This window comes from Lithobates pipiens, unplaced genomic scaffold (assembly GCF_037356315.1).
Source record: "Lithobates pipiens isolate NorthernLeopardFrog02 unplaced genomic scaffold, aLitPip1_a1.2 Scaffold_13, whole genome shotgun sequence".
NCBI lineage: Eukaryota > Metazoa > Chordata > Amphibia > Anura > Ranidae > Lithobates > Lithobates pipiens.
Window position 1 is genome coordinate 75,608,453 of NW_027507718.1, and position 19,483 is coordinate 75,627,935.

General features: G+C 39.6%; 1 protein-coding gene across 3 annotated transcripts in view; it reads right to left on the reverse strand.

Moving 5' to 3' along the window:
* The window catches only part of ADAMTSL1 (ADAMTS like 1), a 1,178,053-nt gene that overhangs the window by 39,380 nt on the left and 1,119,190 nt on the right, over nt 1–19,483 (reverse strand). For all 3 annotated transcript variants that reach the window (XM_077475229.1, XM_077475230.1, XM_077475231.1), the window contains one exon: nt 19,204–19,338. In XM_077475229.1, coding sequence (XP_077331355.1) covers nt 19,204–19,338 — 135 coding nt within the window. The remainder of the gene's footprint in view (nt 1–19,203; nt 19,339–19,483) is intronic.

The window sequence follows — 19,483 nt, forward strand, 5'->3', positions numbered from 1 at the left end:
CGCGATGACGTGAACGGCACGTACGACGGGACGGAAAATACGACGTCCTATACACTGCATTACAACTTTCGGCGTGTAAATCCTTTCTGAGCATGCGCGGAACTTAGTTTGACGAACAAGCCTACACACGAGGGGACTGTTCGCTGAAACCAAGTTTCAGCGGACAGTTTTTCGGAATTTCCGAAAAACTTTGTTCAGCAGACTGTTCGCTGAAACTGTCCGCTGAAAGCCCACACACGGGCGGACTGTCCGCCGAAACACTGTTCAGCGGACAAAGTTGGGCGAACAGTCCCCGCGTGTGTACGCGGCCTAAGTATTCCCTAAAACTATTCCTCTAAGAGTAATCCTGAACTGAAAGTGCATTTTGCCTGGCTGTCTCTTACATCAGTTCTTCCAGAGTTACTAACCCAGAAGATGTATTAAGCAAGCCAAGTCAGAATCCAGGCCGGTGACTCAGATGTACTGAAAACAAGGCATCAGATTGAGCTAGCAAGCTCGCATTTTTCAGAAGTACTATATACATTGGTAATGGAAGGATCTATATTTTGTAATTCAAGATTTTGTGAAATCAGGTTCTTTGCATGCCAGGACCTAGGTAGGAGACATTGACTGACCATTCTTTTAGAAAAGTGCATAAATATGTTCTTAATATTTTTAAATTGACTTTGAATTGGTTTGACAGCCAGTGAGCTAGATTTTACACAAGTAAAGGTTGACAATGGCAGGCTACCCTATGTACAGATTTGCTTAAAATCAGGCCCCAATACATAACAACTAGTTTTGGACTAACCAGGCTTCTAGCAAAGTGCCTTGATATGTACTTTATGATTTTATTTTGTGTTTTTCAAATATTTCCATGTGCAGACTGAGCTGTTTTCCTTTATATGACACCTGCCAGATCCGACTAAAGCATAGTTTGATTCCCCTATACATTACAATCAGTTGAGTTATATGTATTACTTCCAGAGCAGGGGTGGGGGTTTGTGTTAGCAATTTAGGGTTGGTATATCACTAACATTATATTTTAAAGCAGAGAAAGAGTTAAAGCAGACTTCTATTAATTCACCATCATGGCCAAGAAAGTATTTGCGTACATGGTATAAGTGCAACATGTGGTTCTTAGTAAAATGCTCTGTACACAAAGTGCATGATAATCCACTTGACCTGTGTGCTCACTTCTCCATGGGATAAACTTGTCAGGATACTGATGAATCTCATATGCATTACTCATCCACAAAAGACCATCCGTTCGATGAATTGTGTGAATACACAAACCAGATACAACTAAATAGAAATGCAGACAAAGAGAACCAATGGTACCTTCTATGTATACACCTGGGGGTTATTTCAAGGAATAATTGATAGCACAGAGGGTAACCATGCTATAGAACCATGATTATCATTAGCAGAAAATTGGGTACTTTGATGTCATCTACCAGAAATAGTAATGTATTTGTCATCTGCTTAGTGAAATACGAGTAATGCTAGCACATGAGAATTAAGCATAAATCTGATCAAGTTAACCTTATTCATTTTTATCATAACTTTAAAATTTTATCAGTGGCAATGCATTTAGTTCTTGTTATTTTATTGATTGATCCTATATTGCATTTAATAGAAATGTTACATTACATGCTTGTTTTATTACCTAGTATAAAATTGTGTACTTTTTCATGTTCAGTTGGAATTGTGGAGTACCCTTCTAGCGGCTATTTACATTTAATGGGCGAAAGATCTCATTGCTTTTGGTAGATAAGCACCAACACAACAAGGCTCCCACTGGTCTTAAAGGCACGGGTAAGGAATGGTTCTAAGTGGTGGTCACGTTTTAGAAGAACTGAACCGGCTTCCATTAGCTATATCCCTGCCTCACTCCCAGTTACCTGGACAATAAATAATTAATAACCAATCATTAATTAAATTAAAGTGTTTTTTTCACAACTACCTTTCCTATACTGTAGCAAAATAATAAATTAAATAATTTAGAGATTGTATAAAAGGTGCAGTAAGCTAGTTAAATAGTACTTTATTAAAGGTCATTAAAGAGGAGTAGGGGAAGAGGGATTTGGTTCCAAAAGAGGGACGTTCCCTCCAAATGAGTGAAATTCGGGAGCGGCTATGGATGTCTGGGTCTACCTGCTAGATATAATTTGCCTCTGTATGCTAATGGTTGCATATATAGCATCTTTGGAAGGTGACCTGTAAGATGAAGAGCAGCCCTGCATTGGTTAATGAGCCTGAGTTGAAGTCCCAACTTTAGAGAAGTGGTATAGCATGCATTGTTTTTGTATTTAAGTGGTATAACATGAAAAATGTATATTTTGGTGGTCCATATAGCATTCTGACATAACAACCAAAGTCCTAACGTATAGATATGTGCCTCTGTTATAAAGTAAGTGCTCTATCTCAGTGCTAACATAGCACAGTAGCCGAACTGGGTAGATATACTCCGGAGGGCAGTTTTAATGCATCTAACTAGGGGAAATTAAAAGTTTGATAGGCACTACTCAGCAGCTATCATGGGGCAGGAAATATTCCCGTGGATGTAAACCCCTGCATAAAATGATGGTCTTTATTAATTCAACAAGGAAGTGCAAATACTAGCAATAAGCAGTAAGCCATATGAGCCAAATCACCTTTTATCAGCCTCACTATTCTTGATTTACTAAAACTGGTGAGTACAAAATCTTGTGCAGCTCCGCATTGGAAACCAAGAAGCTACCAGTTTATTTTTTTTTGTCAAAGCTTAATTAAACAAGTTAGAAGCTAATTGGCTACCATGCACAGTTGTGCCAGATTTTGCACTCTCCAGTTTTAGCAAATCAATCCCATTGCCTTAGACTAGATATAAAACCTAATATAAAATCTAATGACATCTAGTTTAATAAAGCAGTGTGTATCATATACAGTATATGCATGCAATATTCATGCACTTCTGTGATGGTTGCATGCTATTTCTCAGGGCAGGTGTCTTGATGTTGACAAAAGTCAACCATGCCTGGGTACTGTGTGCCTGACTTTTAGTCAGGCTGTAGGTCTTTGAGACCTGTATGACAGAGTGACAATACAGGAGGGTAATTGAGAGATAGGGACAGAGCATTGTAATCCTATAACAGAAAGTGGCAAAAATATCCTTCATGGCAGGTGTTATTCTTAACAACTTAAATGTAACATTCATTTTGAAACAACATCATCATGTTAAAGTTTATATGACATGTAAGTGATTATGTTTAGTGTTGCGTCAAACCACAACCACAGCCAAAACATTTTGGAAAGAGTTACAACTTTTCGGAAAGGGATTAGAACCTTTATCTAGTTTAATACCTGTTTTATCCCTGTCTGTGTCACTTTTGGAGAGATTTTCCCTAACTTTGTGTCCTAATGACCACATAAAAAGTGAAAAGAACCTCCCTAACATGGACACAAACAGCAATGAAACTTGAAAAGGATTCTAATTCTTCTACGCCATAAAAAAGTGGTGCTTTATATGCATGATCCCTGCTGAAGAGTGTGCTCAATTCCTACTCCAGTGACCACACAGGAAGTGAAAGAAAACCTTCCCAGTGAGAACAAAAAATTAAAATACATTTCTAACAGATTATGATAACACTGTATTCTAAACTATAAAATATATTTTTGCTGGATCTAAGCTTAAAACAAATTACTGCACCCTGATTTTGATTTTCAGGCTAGTTTCAGGGCAGTGTAGTCAAGCCGCTTCACTGTGAGTGACATCATCATTCTGGAACTAGCATTGAGGAAACAGTGCTCCACGTCTCCACTGCAGCATAATCAAGCATGGAAAAACGTGTCTAATTGAATTATTTTCAAATAATCTATAGTGAAGTCTTGACTACATTAGTTAGTATAGTAACATTAAACTTCACAGTGCATCGGTTTTAATTTGCATTTTAAACTAGTTTTTAATGAATGGGGATTTCTGGCACCACAAATATACAGAACATTTAATTAATATGGGTCAGAGGGGGAAATTCAATCTACTCTGCAGCAGCCAACAGAACTACGGTCATCCAGAAACACACATTGACTTGCACAGGAATGTTTGGCTTTGTGTATGTTGGAAAGTTATGAATTACCTCTGCTAGAGTGTTGTGATTTTAAACAATAAACTTAAACTAATTCAATTTTAAACTGAGCTCTGCAAACAGCCCATCGACAACCTAAAATGATTCAATATCAGTGATTTTATTTTCCAAAAAACTTTCTTTCCAAACACGTTTTGAAGAAGAACTCAAATCATTTTAAAAAGTCAGGATCGGTTTGTCATGTTTTTAATTATTTAGCCACAAGCCTTTTATTAAACAAGAATGCAAATTCCTTAGGGATGAAAGACTATAAAAAAAATCAATATGTATATGATGAACTACAGCGGAGTATTTCAATCTGTATTATATTAATATAAGAACAAATTGATACCTAGCATAAGTCCAATTTTTTTTTTTTTTTATCAAAGACTTTTATAGCTGTAATTTTTGCCTGGGGAAGGCACCACAATGTCCTGCCAGCTATCAGTCTGTATCTGGTTTGCTAGCCAAAAGTCTTTTTTTTTGTTAAGTAAGATGTCTTACTGTACATAATGGCAACTAAGAAGAATGAAATAATTCTTATAGATAAAGGTGCCCATAAAAATATAGAAAAATGTCTCCCTGTCTGAATAAGTACAGTTGAAATGGAAAATGATAATATTTATCAGCTACCTCCAATCTAGCCATACATTCCCAGAACAAACCATCTTCAAAGAACAATGAGATCATCTAAGATATATTTACCTACATAACTGCTAATGTCTGGAAAGTAAGGACGGCGCTGTGCTTGTCTGCAGAAAACATAAAACAGCTCCTTAGGTGATGCAGGCAATCATATTGTGGCCAGATATGCCAGGTGGTGTACCCAACATTATAATATATATAGTTACTCCCCCTAGGAGCTAGCAATATACATGCAATATATATATACAGTATCTCACATTTTTGTAAATCTTTTATTATATCATTTCATGTGACAACTGTAAATTTGCTGACCCCTCAAAATAACATACAGTCATTAATTTCTAAACTGCTGGCAACAAAAGTGAGTACACCCCTAAGTGAAAATGTCCAAATTGGGCCAAATTAGCCATTTACCCTCCCAGTATCATGTGACTCATTGTTACAAGGTCTCAGGTGTGAATGGGGAGAAGGTGTGTTAAATTTGGTGTTATTGCTCTCACTCTCTCATACTGGTCACTGGAAGTTCAACATGGCACCTCATGGCAAAGATCTCTCTGAGGATCTGAAAAAAAAGAATTGTTGCTCATAAAGATGGCTTAGGCTATTTGAAGATTGCCAAGACCCTGAAACTGAGCTGCAGCACAGTGGCCAAGACCATACAGTGGTTTAACAGGACAGGTTCCACTCAGAATAGGTCTCACCATGGTCGACCAAAGAAGTTGAGTGCACGTTCTCAGCGTCATATCCAGAGGTTGTCTTTGGGAAATAGACGTATGAGTGCTGCCTGCATTGCTGCAGAGGTTGAAGGGGTGGGGGGTCAGCCTGTCAGTGCTCAGACCATACACCGCACACTGCATCATATTGATCTGAATGGCTGTTGTCCCAGAAGGATGCCTCTTCTAAAGATGATGCAAAGAAAGCCTGCAAACAGTTTGCTGATGACAAGCAGACTAAGGACATGGATTACTGGAACCATCTCCTGTGGTCTGATGAGACCAAGATAAACTTATTTGGTTCAGATGGTGTCAGTCAAGTGTGTATGGTGGCAACCAGGTGAGGAGTACAAAGACACACGTGTCTTGCCTACAGTCAAGCATGGTGGTGGGAGGGTCATGGTCTGGGGCTGTACGAGTGCTGCCAGCAATGAGAAGCTACAGTTCATTGAGGGAACCTTGAATGTCAACATGTACTGTGACATACTGAAGCAGAGCATGATCCCCTCCCCTTGGAGACTGGGCTGCAAGGCAATATTCCAACATGATAACATGATCACAACCGCTTCCAAGATGACCACTGCCTTGCTAAATAAGCTGAGGGGTAAAGGTGATGGACTGGCCAGGCATGTCTCCAGACCTAAACCCTATTGAGCATCTGTGGGGCATCCTCAAATGGAAGGTGGGGGAGTGCAAGGTCTTTAACATCCACCAGCTCCATGATGTCATCATGGAGGAGTGGAAGAGAACTCCAGTGGCAACCTGTGATGCTCTGGCGAACTCCATACCCAAGTGGGTTAAGGCAGTTCTGGAAAATAATGGTGGTCATACAAAATATATAAATAATAAAAAGTAATTAAAAGTCAGCAGCTACAAATACTGCAGCTGCTGACTTTAATATATGGACACTTATCTGTCCAGGGAGCTTGCGATGTCGGCACCCCAGCCGATCTTCTGATCAGCTGTCGGGTGCAACCGCCACCATTCCTAGTAAGGGAACCCTGCAGTGAAGCCTTTCGGCTTCACAGCGGGTTCCCTATTGTGCATCACTTTATAATTGACCCGCGGCGGAGGAAAGAGGAGTGGGGCCAAACTTCAGAGAGACAGTGGCACCATCTGCGTAAGTGGGGAAGGGGACCTGTCAGAAAGAGGTCCCCATTCCCCCCTCCCCCCTGAAAGGTGCCACATGTGGCACTGGGGGGGTGCAAATAAGCAGAAGTTCCACTCTTGGGTGGAACTCCACTTTAACAAATCTACAGTACATATAACATGTTTCCTTTTAGGGAAAGTCATCTAGCATGTATCAAGTGGTGGTCTTTGAAGATATTTGTTGCATGTGTTGTGATTGTAGTTATTGAAAATCTAACATCTGCTAAGCAATTAAGCAGTCAAGAGACCCAATACCTTATAAAATCTACTGATTTGAAGAGCTCAGCCATTATTTTTGTATATTAAATGAATATGGTAACTGCAAATGTAAAAGGGATTTATGTCCAGGTTATAAAAAAACATTACAGGCTGTCCCCGGGTTATAAACAAGATAGGGTCTGTAGGTTTGTTCTTAAGTTGAATCTGTTGTAAAATGGAACAGGTACATTTTTTAAGTGTAGCTCCAGCCAAAAAAAACTATTTTTAATCTTTTTGGATAGCATAGGGAAGACTTAACACCCCTATAATGTTTGTTTTGCTGTCTGTGCCCCTGTTCAAAAGATCTTACCTTACTTTCTGTCCCAATGACAATTGGATTTTGAAAATTTTGGGTTGTTGTGGAAACAAGCCTTGATGATAAAGCATCAATGGTGACACCTTTTTCCCATAATAACTCTTAAGCCCCATACACACTATCAGATTTTCTGCTGATTTTTGTCTTCAGATTTACCAAAACCATGTAGTGCAAGGGCCTGCCTGATTGCATACACATTGAAACTCCTAAGGTTTGACCTCATATTATATGGTTTTGGTAAATCTGAAGGAAAAAAACAGCAGAGAATCTGATAGTGTGTATGGGGCTTTACAGGAGTGAATTTCCCTTCCTAGGAGTAGATTTCCTCTCACTTCTGGTTTCCTCCCTTCGTTTGTAAGTACGAGTCATTTGTAAGTCAGATATTTGTAACTAGGGGACCGCCTGTATAGATTTATGTGACTTATAGTTTGGGACTATGTTTAGGACTTAGCCATGAAAACAAGTAAGAAACATGTTGCCATCTTGCAGGGGACTAGTTCAGCCTTTTAGTTGAAGCAAATAATAATGTCTACTATGCTGATAGCCTGGCAGTGGATAAAGGCTCAGAAAGGCACTTGGCAGTGGTATGATTCAGTTTAGAAACGTTGTTATTCTTGCTCTGACTAGACCATGTCTCTTTAACATGGCTCTGACTGTTTTTAAAGCTTGATACTAGTTTTGGTGACTAGATTCTAATTATTACTTTGGTAAGTTGACTGTAAGCCTGTAGGATGGATCTTATGATGGCTATGGCAACCTGGCTTGGAATATGGTTCTAGCATCGTAAATCGAATTGGGGCTTTGGGAACATAATTTAAGTAACTTCTCTTCTACAATATTTTTTTATCATCTTAAAGCCAATTTTCAGTCAAAACTTAATTTTTAATTTGGGTGTTCAAGGTGTTAGTGCAGGCTGGATTTCTAACAAGGTTTTTATTGCTGTCTGTGTCCTAGTTGGGGAAATTTTCTTGCACTTCTTTTCAGGACAGCAAATAATGGGAAACCTCTTTCATGGAGAGACAGGCAAAATCACACTTGAATGGGGAAGGGTTATGCTGTGTACACACGAGCGGAATGTCCGACAGAAAAAGTCAGACGAGAGCTTTTCATTGTATATTCCGAACGTGTATATGCCCCATCTGACTTTTTGCGTAGAACATTCTGAGGGACCTAGAAATAGAACATGTTCTAAATATTTCTGAAGGAACCAATTCATATTGGGAAAACCGCTCGTCTGTATGCTGTTCCGATGGACCAAAAACGATGCATGCTCTGAAGCAAGTATGAGACGGAAGCTATTAGCTACTGGCAATTGAACTTCCTTTTTCTAGTCCCGTCGTACGTGTTGTACGTCACCGCGTTCTTGACGGTCGGACTTTGGTGTGATCGTGTGTATGCAAGACAGCTTGAGTGGAATTCCGTTGCAAAAACCTACAGAGTTTATTCCGACGGAAAAACCGGTCGTGTGTACATGACATAAGGACTTCTGGCCATATTTTCTGTCAGCAACTTCCTGTAGATTGACAAAAGCACCTTCATTACTTGTACAGACATCTCTGGCACAATGAGAAAAAAAAGCTTGAAAAAATAATGGCTGGAATTAGAGTTTAATTTTGACACACAATATCAAATCAACTGTTTTGTTGGTTGTTATGCATGCCAAACCTTAGGACACAAAGTGTCAAACCTATTTTTTTAGCAATAATCTTGAAACATAAAATGCAAGTTGGTCTTCCTGCAGCAAACAGCAACTAAGTACATTTCAGCCATTTGCGGGAGTATTTGTAAAATAAAGACATACCGTATTTGGATTTCACTATGAGACCCACTCATTTCTAACAGAGAGTAAACAAACTTGAAAGTGTTACTAAACCCAAGATCCTGCATTCACTATACCTGGTCTCCCACAGTACACAGATTATGAAAATGCAACAGTTTTAGTAAATATAAACTGCTAAATACCTTTTTTTCATTCTTCCCTTGTTGTCCTGTCTGTATTGTGTCTGTCTGAACAGTGCTGATTGGCCTTGTGCTGATCACATGTATTCTCCCATGACAAAAAAAACTCTCTAGCAATACACACCAAACTGAGCATGTGCAGCTTGCCCCCAATGCTCTGTTCCATCAGGAGATGATTTGGGGACAGTGGAAGAAGGGGAGGATCAGAAAAGACAGAATCAAAGAGCCTTTTTACACAATACGAAGAATTAACCTCTTATGTTCCACAGTGAGTATAACAAGTATGCTTTACTGCATATACACACTGATTTTACTGTTGTGGGTTTAGTAACACTTTAAGTATCCCATTTAATGTATTTAAAACCAGTCAAAAGAAGAGTACAATTCATACAGTAGGCCTAACACAGAAGTTCTGCCTCATCATCCTAACCTGTATCCCTATAGGATTAATAATCATTTGAAAGGCTTCCAGCTTGGGGTTTGGAGCTTTCAGGCTAGCTGGTATGTGTGCTGGGAAAATGTTGTTGTTTTTAATTATGACAAACAATATCAAATCAAACTTTTTGTTGGTTATTATGCATGCTAGAATGTAGGGCACAGAGTGTAAACCTTAAAGAGGAAGTAAACCCTCATGGGTTTCACTTCCTCTTTTGTTCCCTGTAAACCCTGCAGCGTAAAAGCATAATGGGCTAGTATCCATCGCATACTGGCCCATTATGTGACACTTACCTGCAAATGATGCCTGCGCTGTCTCTGCTCGAGGCTGCATCCATGTCTGCCCCTCTTCCTTCCAGGGCTGTGGACTGTGGCTCTGTGACTGGCCAGAGCCGCGTGATGTCACTCCCGTGTATGGGTGCAGAAGCCACCAGTCACGGCACTCGCCGGGAAGAAACAGCATTGAGGGCCGTTTCTTCACAGCGTGTGCGCCAATGACATAACCGGCAAACTACAAGGTAAATATCTCCTAAAAAGCACATGTTTAGGAGATATTTACAGTACCTACAGGTAAGCCTTATTTTAGGCTTACCTATAGGTACAAGTGCTTAAAGGGGTTTATAACCACTTTAACCTATTTTCTTAGCAATTATCTTGAAATGTAAAAAGCCAGTTAGTCTTTGTGCAGCAATCTCACCAGAATCAAGTACATTTCAATCATTTGCAGGGAGTGTTTTGTAAGGAAAGAAATATTTGGATTTCTCTATGAGACCTGCTCATGTTTAACAGAGAGGGGGAAAAAACTTAAAATATCCCATATAATGTCTTTAAAACCAGTCCCAAGAGTACAACTGATACAGTAAGTCTAACACAGAAGTTCTGCCACATCATCCCAGTCTGTATCCCTATAGGACTAATAATCACTTGAAAGGCAGACGACCCTTCCATTGCAACATGCAGACATCCATAAACATGCACTACTTTATAGATGTGTGCAAGTAATCAGATATGAAAAGACCCCTTTTCTTAAGGAAAAAATGTATGCTACATTTACCATATTGTCAGGAGGATTGTAATATAAATAATAAGGTTAAAATATTTTAAAACAGATTTCAAAGTACGAGGTTCATGTCCAAGAATAATATTATACAGGACATTCAGTCAAATGCTAGCCTCATATATAATTGTCCCTTCAAATATAGTTTGCTCACTGTAGAAGGGGTTGAATACTGATCGAATGCCAAAGTGAAAGCTAACACTAAAGATGTGTTATTTTTATTAGCAGGTATCATCTTAATTTCTTTTCTGATTTTCTCACATTGGAATTTTATATTTGATCATTGCTCACAAATTTTCCATGTCGGTGGCTCAAAACTCTATAAACGTGTTAAGCTTTTTATAGGAGAGCAGGCAGATGAAAAAAACGCAAATTTGACAGGGTTGTGTAACTTGTCTAAACAATGTCCAATAATGTGCAGTCAAGAGACAAACCTTATTATTTACAACACGTTTTCTTAAGGATGAATTGTACTAAACAAGATCTGTGATACTGACAACTGATAAAATATGGTAGAAGAAAAGGGAAAAAAAACACTGTTACTTCCAATCCAAAGACATGCAGGTAGGTTAATTGGCTTCTGTCCAAAATTGGCCCTGGTATATGAATGGGGACCTTGGATTGTGGGCTCCTTGAGGGTAGGGACTGATGTGAGTGTGCAATGTACAGGGATAGGGACAATTGTAGACACTCACTCAGGTTGAGCTGGATGGACTGGTGTCTTTATTCAACCTTACTAACTATGTAACTATGTAACTTTAGTTTAACATAAAGTAATAATTATAAACATGTGAGAATAAGCATACCACTGTTAAGCAAATAATTTAAATCTTGAAAACATATTGTATCTCACTGCTGCTAGGAAATGCTTCTGAGACATAAAAGCAGAATCATACTACATTAGGCTGGAATCACACCTATGCGGTTTTAGTGCTTTTTGCATTTTACAAATTTTCACTACAGTCCATTTAACATGGTTTCCTATGGAACACGTTCTTTAGTGCAAATCTGCAAAATGCAAAAAGCACAAAAAATGCATAGGTGTGAATCCAGCCTTAGAATCAGTTCTAGAAACAAGGCAGATGGGGTACTGCAGATTACCCTTTATATTATTATCAGTTCTCTAAGCCAAAAGTTTTCCAATGAGTCCCTGACTTCAAAAACTAATTGGAATATAAACTTCCATAAACTCCACGGTTCATTCTATCTCCAGTACGGTTTCTGATGTAGCACAAATCTACTTGTGTATTTTACAAGCATTTACAGTCAGGACTGAGATCGATTAATTTCTTCACTGTGTGCATAACATCTTTGTTCCAGTTATTTTATTAGTATTTATTGCACCAGGGAATGTGTCCCTATCTTTGTACTTTCTTTTAGATCTCTGTACATTTTGGCTGCCTCTCAAGGCTTACTTCAGTTCTTCATTTGAACCTGTTGATGTGTTGAGATTTATGGTTCTAACAGTGAACTAATCTACTGGATATTGTATTTTCCTAGAGGAGTACCTTGGAGCTACTTGGCACCTATGCATGGAATAAGTTGGGCCTGATTCGTATTGGCATGTCGCTGCTTATGACATGATATCATGACATCATTTTGCCTCTGAACAGTTACACTAAACTGCTCAATTAGTTAAAGGTGAATGCCAGTCAGTATTAAACTTGCCAATAAATTTAAATATCATTTTATATGTCAGCTGCAAATGTACCTGAAATTAAGATGAAATAACAGTTCTCATTGTTCATTGGGAACAAATTAATGCATAATTAAAAAATGAACAGTTAACATATGCCAATTATATCTGTAGACCATGTACAATAATACTAACTACTACAAAATGAAAGTGAATGCAAAACTTTACTCTAAAAGACATATGAAAATCAAATACCTACAACCAACAAGCTCTTATATTTCTAGGAAATCATAAAAAAATATACAGTGGTAGAAAAAGATGAGGGGGGGGGGGTAGGAGGAAGGGACATAGAGACATAGAGTAGGAGCCTACATTCACACCTGACCAGAGCCTGAGCAGAGAATGTTATGTTTTTCACTACATGGACTATGGGCCTATGGGTTTTGGTTTTGTGGTTTATTTTCATCTGTATGCACAATTAGGTTTTCACACAAAGGATATTTGCACTCATATACATTTTGTCTGTGTATTTACTTTATGGTCTTTCTGCTTTGAATATCTCTAGTGAGTTGCATTCAATTTGGACTATAATTTAAATTTTATTTGTGTCTCTAGGATTTAGTGTTCCAAGTTTTTTATGTGTGTATTTTTAAACACTGTTTTTCTCAAGAGAAATACTAATCATCTTTACACACTCCAACTACATACCAGACCACACCTTTATATGTTACATATCCTGTAGCTACAAATGTACAGATTTTTATTGATAAATATGGTACATATGGTACTATTAGTAGAATATATATTCATGTACATTTGTGTAAATAATTCTTTTGGTCTTTTTGGTCTGTAACCACTTCAGCTCCGGACCAATAAATACCTTAAGGACCAGAGGTCTTTTTGCAATTTCGCACTGCGCTGCTTTAACTGGTAATTGCGCGGTCATGCAATATTGCACCCAAACAAAATTTGCGTCCTTTTCTTCCCACAAATAGAGCTTTCTTTTGATGGTATTTGATTGCCTCTGCGATTTTTTTTTTTTGCGATATAAATGGAAAAAGAGCGAAAATTTTGAAAAAAAAAGATATTTTCTTCTTTTTGTTATAAGAAAAATCGAATAAACTAAATTTTAGTCATACATTGAGGGTAAAATTTATTCAGCCACATGTCTTTAGTAAAAAAAATGTCAATAAGCGTATATTTTTTGGTTTTCGCAAAAGTTATAGCGTCTACAAACTAGAGTACATTTTCTGGAATTTACACAGCTTTTAATTTATGACTGCCTATCTCATTTCTTGAGGTGCTAAAATGGCAGGGCAGTACAAATCCCCCCCAAATGACCCCATTTTGGAAAGTAGACACCCCAAGGAAATTGCTGATGGGTATGTTGAGCCCATTGAATATTTATTTTTTTTGTCCTAAGGGATTGAATAATGACAAAAAAAAAAAAAAAATTTTTTTTTACAAAAAGTTGTCACTAAATGATATATTGCTCACACATGCCATGGTTATATGTGGAATTGCACCCCAAAATATATTCCGCTACTTCTCCCGAGTATGGGGATACCACATGTGTGGGACTTTTTGGGAGTCTAGTCGCGCACGGCACCCCGAAAACCAATCACCACCTTCAAGATTTCTAAGGGTGCAAATTTTTGATTTAACTCCTCACTACCTATCACAGTTTCGAAGGCCATAAAATGCCAAAATAGCACAAAACCCCCCAAAATGACCCCATTTTGGAAAGTAGACACCCCAAGCTATTTACTGAGAGGCATGTTGAGTCCATGGAATATTTTATATTTTGCCACAAGTTGCAAGAATATTACAAACTTTTTTTTTTTTTGCACCAAGTTGTCACTAAATGATATATTGCTCACACATGCTATGGGCATATGTGAAATCACACCCCAAAATACATTCTGCTGCTTCTCCTGAGTACGGGGATACCACATGTGTGGGACTTTTTGGGAGTCTAGTCGCGCACGGCACCCCGAAAACCAATCACCACCTTCAGGATTTCTAAGGGTGCAAATTTTTGATTTAACTCCTCACTACCTATCACAGTTTCGAAGTCCATAAAATGCCAAAATAGCACAAAACCCCCCCAAATGACCCCATTTTGGAAAGTAGACACCCCAAGCTATTTACTGAGAGGCATGTTGAGTCCATGGAATATTTTATATTTTGCCAAAAGTTGCGGGAATATTACAAACTTTTTTTTTTTTTGCACAAAGTTGTCACTAAATGATATATTGCTCACACATGCTATGGGCAGAAGTCAAATTACACCCCAAAATAAATTCTGCTGCTTCTCCCGAGTACAGGGATACCACATGTGGGGGACTTTTTGGGAGCCTAGCCACGTACGGGACCCCGAAAACCAAGCACTGCCTTCCGGATTTGAATATAAAATGCTACCAAAAAACCTGTTAGCGATGGCAGGGATCAGGCCTGACTCTGCGATCGCTGCAGTTATGTGTTTAGTGTTTTGTAAGTGGCAGTGATCGATCGATACTGCACTTGGGTGGGCTGGGCAGAGGGGCAAAACGCAGGTGCCAGCAGGTATTTGGGCTGATCCCGCTAACAATGCGTTTTTTTGGAACCCTAAACTGCTGGGGACGCTAGTATAGATCTGATCAGATCAGATATTGATCTGTTCAGATTCTATACCACTACGGGAGGTGTATGCTTTGCGTGTGGGTGTTAGCGGTACTGGCACTAACCTAGCGCTGCCTGAGGCGACGCAGACCCTGACCCTAAAACCTAATTGATATCACCCGCCGGGTGATCAGGGGGTTAAACCTTTATTGGGTAATAAATGGTGGGTGCCCTGATGCTATAAAAAACAAACTAACCAGAGTCACCCGTAACACTTATACGGTGATCAGTGGTGAAAGGGTTAACTAGGAGCAATCAGGGGGTTCAAATTTTTATTAGGTAGTATATGGGGGTCCCTGACGCTATATAAAAACCTGACGGGGAACCTAAATAACTAACTGGCTAACCAGCGTCACCAGTGACACTTATACTGTGATCGCTGGTGAAAGGGGGTGAAAGGGTTAACTAGCAGCAATCAGGGGGTTAAAACCATTATTGGGTAGTATATCGGGGTACCTAGCGCTATAAAAACCTGGCGGTGAACCTAAAAAAATAACTAGCTACCTAGCGACACTAGCGACACTGATGCAGCGTTCAGAAAAATTATCGCTTAGTGACACTGGCAAAAGGGGGTGAAAGGGTTAACTAGCGGAAATCAGGGGGTTAAAACCATTATTGGGTAGTATATCGGGGTACCTAGCGCTATAAAAACCTGGCGGTGAACCTAAAAAAATAACTAGCTACCTAGCGACTGTAGCGACACTAATGCAGCGATCAGAAAAACGATCGCTTAGTGACACTGGCAAAAGGGGGTGAAAGGGTTAACTAGCGGCAATCAGGGGGTTAAAACCATTATTGGGTAGTATATCGGGGTACCTAGCGATATAAAAACCTGGCGGTGAACCTAAAAAAATAACTAGCTACCTAGCGACACATGCAGCGATCAGAAAAATGATCGCTTAGTGACACTGGCAAAAGGGGGTGAAAGGGTTAACTCTAGGGGCAATCAGGGGGTTAAATCTTTATTGGGGGTGATAGGGGGCTACCCTGGACCTAACACTAACTGTCCTGACAGTTTTTACTGTCACAACTGACACTGAATGCATTGATCAGTAAAGAAATGATCAATGCAATCAGTGACACTGTGACTGGGGGGGGAGGGGGGGCGGGGGGGGATCGGGGGGCGATCGGGGGGGGGATCGGGGGGGGGGTTTGTGTGCCTGTGTGTACCTACATGTCAGTGTAGTGTTGGTGCACACTTACTTTTACTCTTCTCCTCGTAGTCCGGTCAAAAAGACCGCCCCGAGGAGAATGACATCACTTCCTCCTTCCTGTGTAAACAATACACAGGGGAGGAAGCTTCTCATTGGCCAGGAGCGATCCAGAGGGGGTGGCCGAAAACCAACGGCCATCCCCTCATCACGGAGCGCTCCTGGACCGAATCGGACCGCCGTAACCAGCGGGAGGGGGTCCGATCGGACCCCCCACCCGCTGGAAGGCAATCACGTAGATGTACGTGATTGTGCCTGCCTGTGCCATTGTGCTGACGTACATTGGCAATACGGCGGTCCTGAAGTGGTTAAAATACACCATTTAAAAGGTTTCATTATATCTGTTCAATAAATGCAAAAGCTACATGTTGATCTTCCAAGAAATCTTGTGAAAATTCGATTTTTTTTTAATTGGACTGAAAAATCACAGTGGGACAGAACCTGCATCCAACCAGATGTAGACACTGTTCGGGTATTCTGGCAGCCAGGATGGTGGAAGTGTGGGCTGGCAGAAATAAATCTTTACAGTTTTTGGCCAGCTTAATGTACTGTGCTCTTTGTCATTGCTATTCTTATCAGTTACATTGTTCTAGCTATCTGGATGGACTACATGACACCCTTAAACTATGTAATGGAGAATAAGAGAAGGGAAGGTGTTCTGTTGTCCTGGGTTAGAACGTTGTACTGGATACAGTACAGTGAATGATAATATCCTCCTAGAAAACAGCGAAAAGAAAACAAATGCAGATACCATCTAAGGACTGGTTAACTGAAATATATTACATTCTGCTTCTTAAGTTTATATATAAGTTAGGGCTGTAACTCTACATGAAGAGTGAACATCAATAACTGCTTGTGAAAAGCAATTAAACAGTTTAATTTTTTTTTTGTGTATAAAAGACAATTAGCGCCAGTTACCTAAAGTGTTATGTGCTATAAATAAACTATAAAGTTTACAAATTAGTACGCCACAGTTGCTATACAATTCCAGTGAATTCACTTCACCATACAACATATAAAAAAAAATGAAAAATATAAGTGCAGCGCTATTAATCTATCAGGTAAGGCTACTGATTGGAAAGTGGATACAGGGTAGCTGGTCGGATATGTAAAAGATGAGACCATAGCTGAAATAAGGAAAGGAACTGTTTTGAGTCTTTCTGACTCATGTATGAGGTGAGCAGGTATAACGGCTGGTGAAGGTGTGCATGTAATCTGTTGAAGACACAATTTGCACAGTGGTGGATGAGATATTAATTGAGAAGTCACAATAATTGAGAATTCACAATAATTCAACGCACAAAAGTCTCCGCATATGAACTTTAATCGAACACATTAGTATTTAGATTTATTTATTTGAATATAATTTGATATCACTGGATATTTCACATGATAGATTAACCTCCCTAGCAGTGATCCAGAGTCTGGCTCGGGTTGGGATTTTAGTTCCACAAGCGGTAACCCCGAGCCAGACTCGGGATCGCATCGCTGGATACAGGGAGGACACAGAGAAGTTACTTACCTTGTCCCCTGGATCCAGCGAAGTCCTCCGCGCTGTGTGATCGAGCTGTCCTCCGCTCGATTCACACAGTGCCGAATGCCGCCGAGCTCCGTTCCCTGCAATGTTATGGCGCACGGGAGGGGAGATCGGCGCCAAGTTCAAAAAGTAAAAAGACACAAAACACACACAGATTACAGTACTTTATAAAAAAATGACACACCCCCTTTGTCCCTAGTGGTCTGCGCAGTGCCCTGCATGCACTTTTATATTATAAATACAGTTTTTTCGGCCTGGAATTTGGAGATTGTCCATAGCAACCAGAAAGTGTCCCTTTTTCAATGTTTTAGGATTTGATTACATTATTGAATAATTTTTATTATTCTTTAGTATATTATAAACTTTATCATACCCGGGATGTCTGCTAGACTCTGGTTTGAACAGATTTAAGAGAGTTATTCCTAAGAATTACAGGATTACAATATAAAACACCAAATTTCCATGCAAAATAATTGTACCACTTTCAGCACCTAAAACCATAACGAATCATACCGCCAGGTAGGTTAATAGAGCTGCACTTATATTTTTAATTTAAGGCCCCTTTCACACGGGGCGGATCAGTAATGATCCGCCCCGTGATGATCCGCTCGCTCAGCGGGGATCGCTCCGTTGTCCCCGCTGAGCCGGCTGCGGACAGGGCGGTCTCCGCACACTGTGCGGGGACCGCCCTGTCAGCTCTCCGCTCTCCTCTATGGGGATCGGACGAGCACGGACCGTGTGTCCGTGTTCATCCGATCCGCTCTGCAGACGGACAGAAAAATAGGATTTTCCTCCGTCTGCAGAATCGGACATTTGCGGAGGCGGACAATAGCGGGTGTCTGCGGATGCTCATCCGCAGACACCCGCTATCCCATAGGGATGAATGGATGTCCGTATTTCATCCGCAAACGGATGGATGAAATACGGACATATCATCCGCATGTGTGAAAGGGGCCTTAGTCTAATTTTTATCTGTAAAAAGACAATTTATTTTTCATTTTAACATGTAACATTCTATTTAGAGACCTTAGAACAAGGGTACTAAATCTGAAGCAATTTGACTGACAGCAGCAGAAGCCTTCACCCTGCTGCCCTAAGTACCTACCTTTACACATGGACGTGCTGATGCATGTGCATGTTCCATCTTTGTCACTATCAGGAAGCTTGCATTGAGTAATAACATGGAATGAGTGCATGTAGACAGGAAGTGACAGAAACGAGGAAGAAGGAGATCAGCAGTACTGAGATGCAAGATTTAAAAAAAAGGTGGAAATTTTTTTCCTTAAGAATATTACTAAAGAAATAACTAACTAATGAATGATATGTTTAGGTTAAATAAGGTTTCTGTCTGTTTCAATGGATAATCAACTTAATATTAACATTGACTGTCACTGAATGTTGAATTAGCAAATGTTCATCCATGAATGTTTGTTTGGCAAATCATCTCTGCAATTCATTACTACTTTACAGGGGTTTTACATTTACGTGGGTGTTTGAGCATGCCAATTTTTTAATAATATATACATGTTTTGACAACATACCTATTAATGCTGTTCCACCCATGTTCACCATTAAGCTATTACCAACAAGGGATGTGAGTACTGAAGGTAATCCGGGTCCAAGTTCAGCAAAAAGCATTAACAGTCGCTCCACTCCAAACAGGTCCAAAGCAGGTTCTGCAGGAATTGTTTGAAAAATCATACCATGAAAACAGACTATGACAATACTCCGTCATAATTTCATTGAAAAACAATATTAAAACGTTTTTTCCTAAGCATTTTAACCATAGTTTTGGCAATTAGATGTTTAGTTTTTTTATTG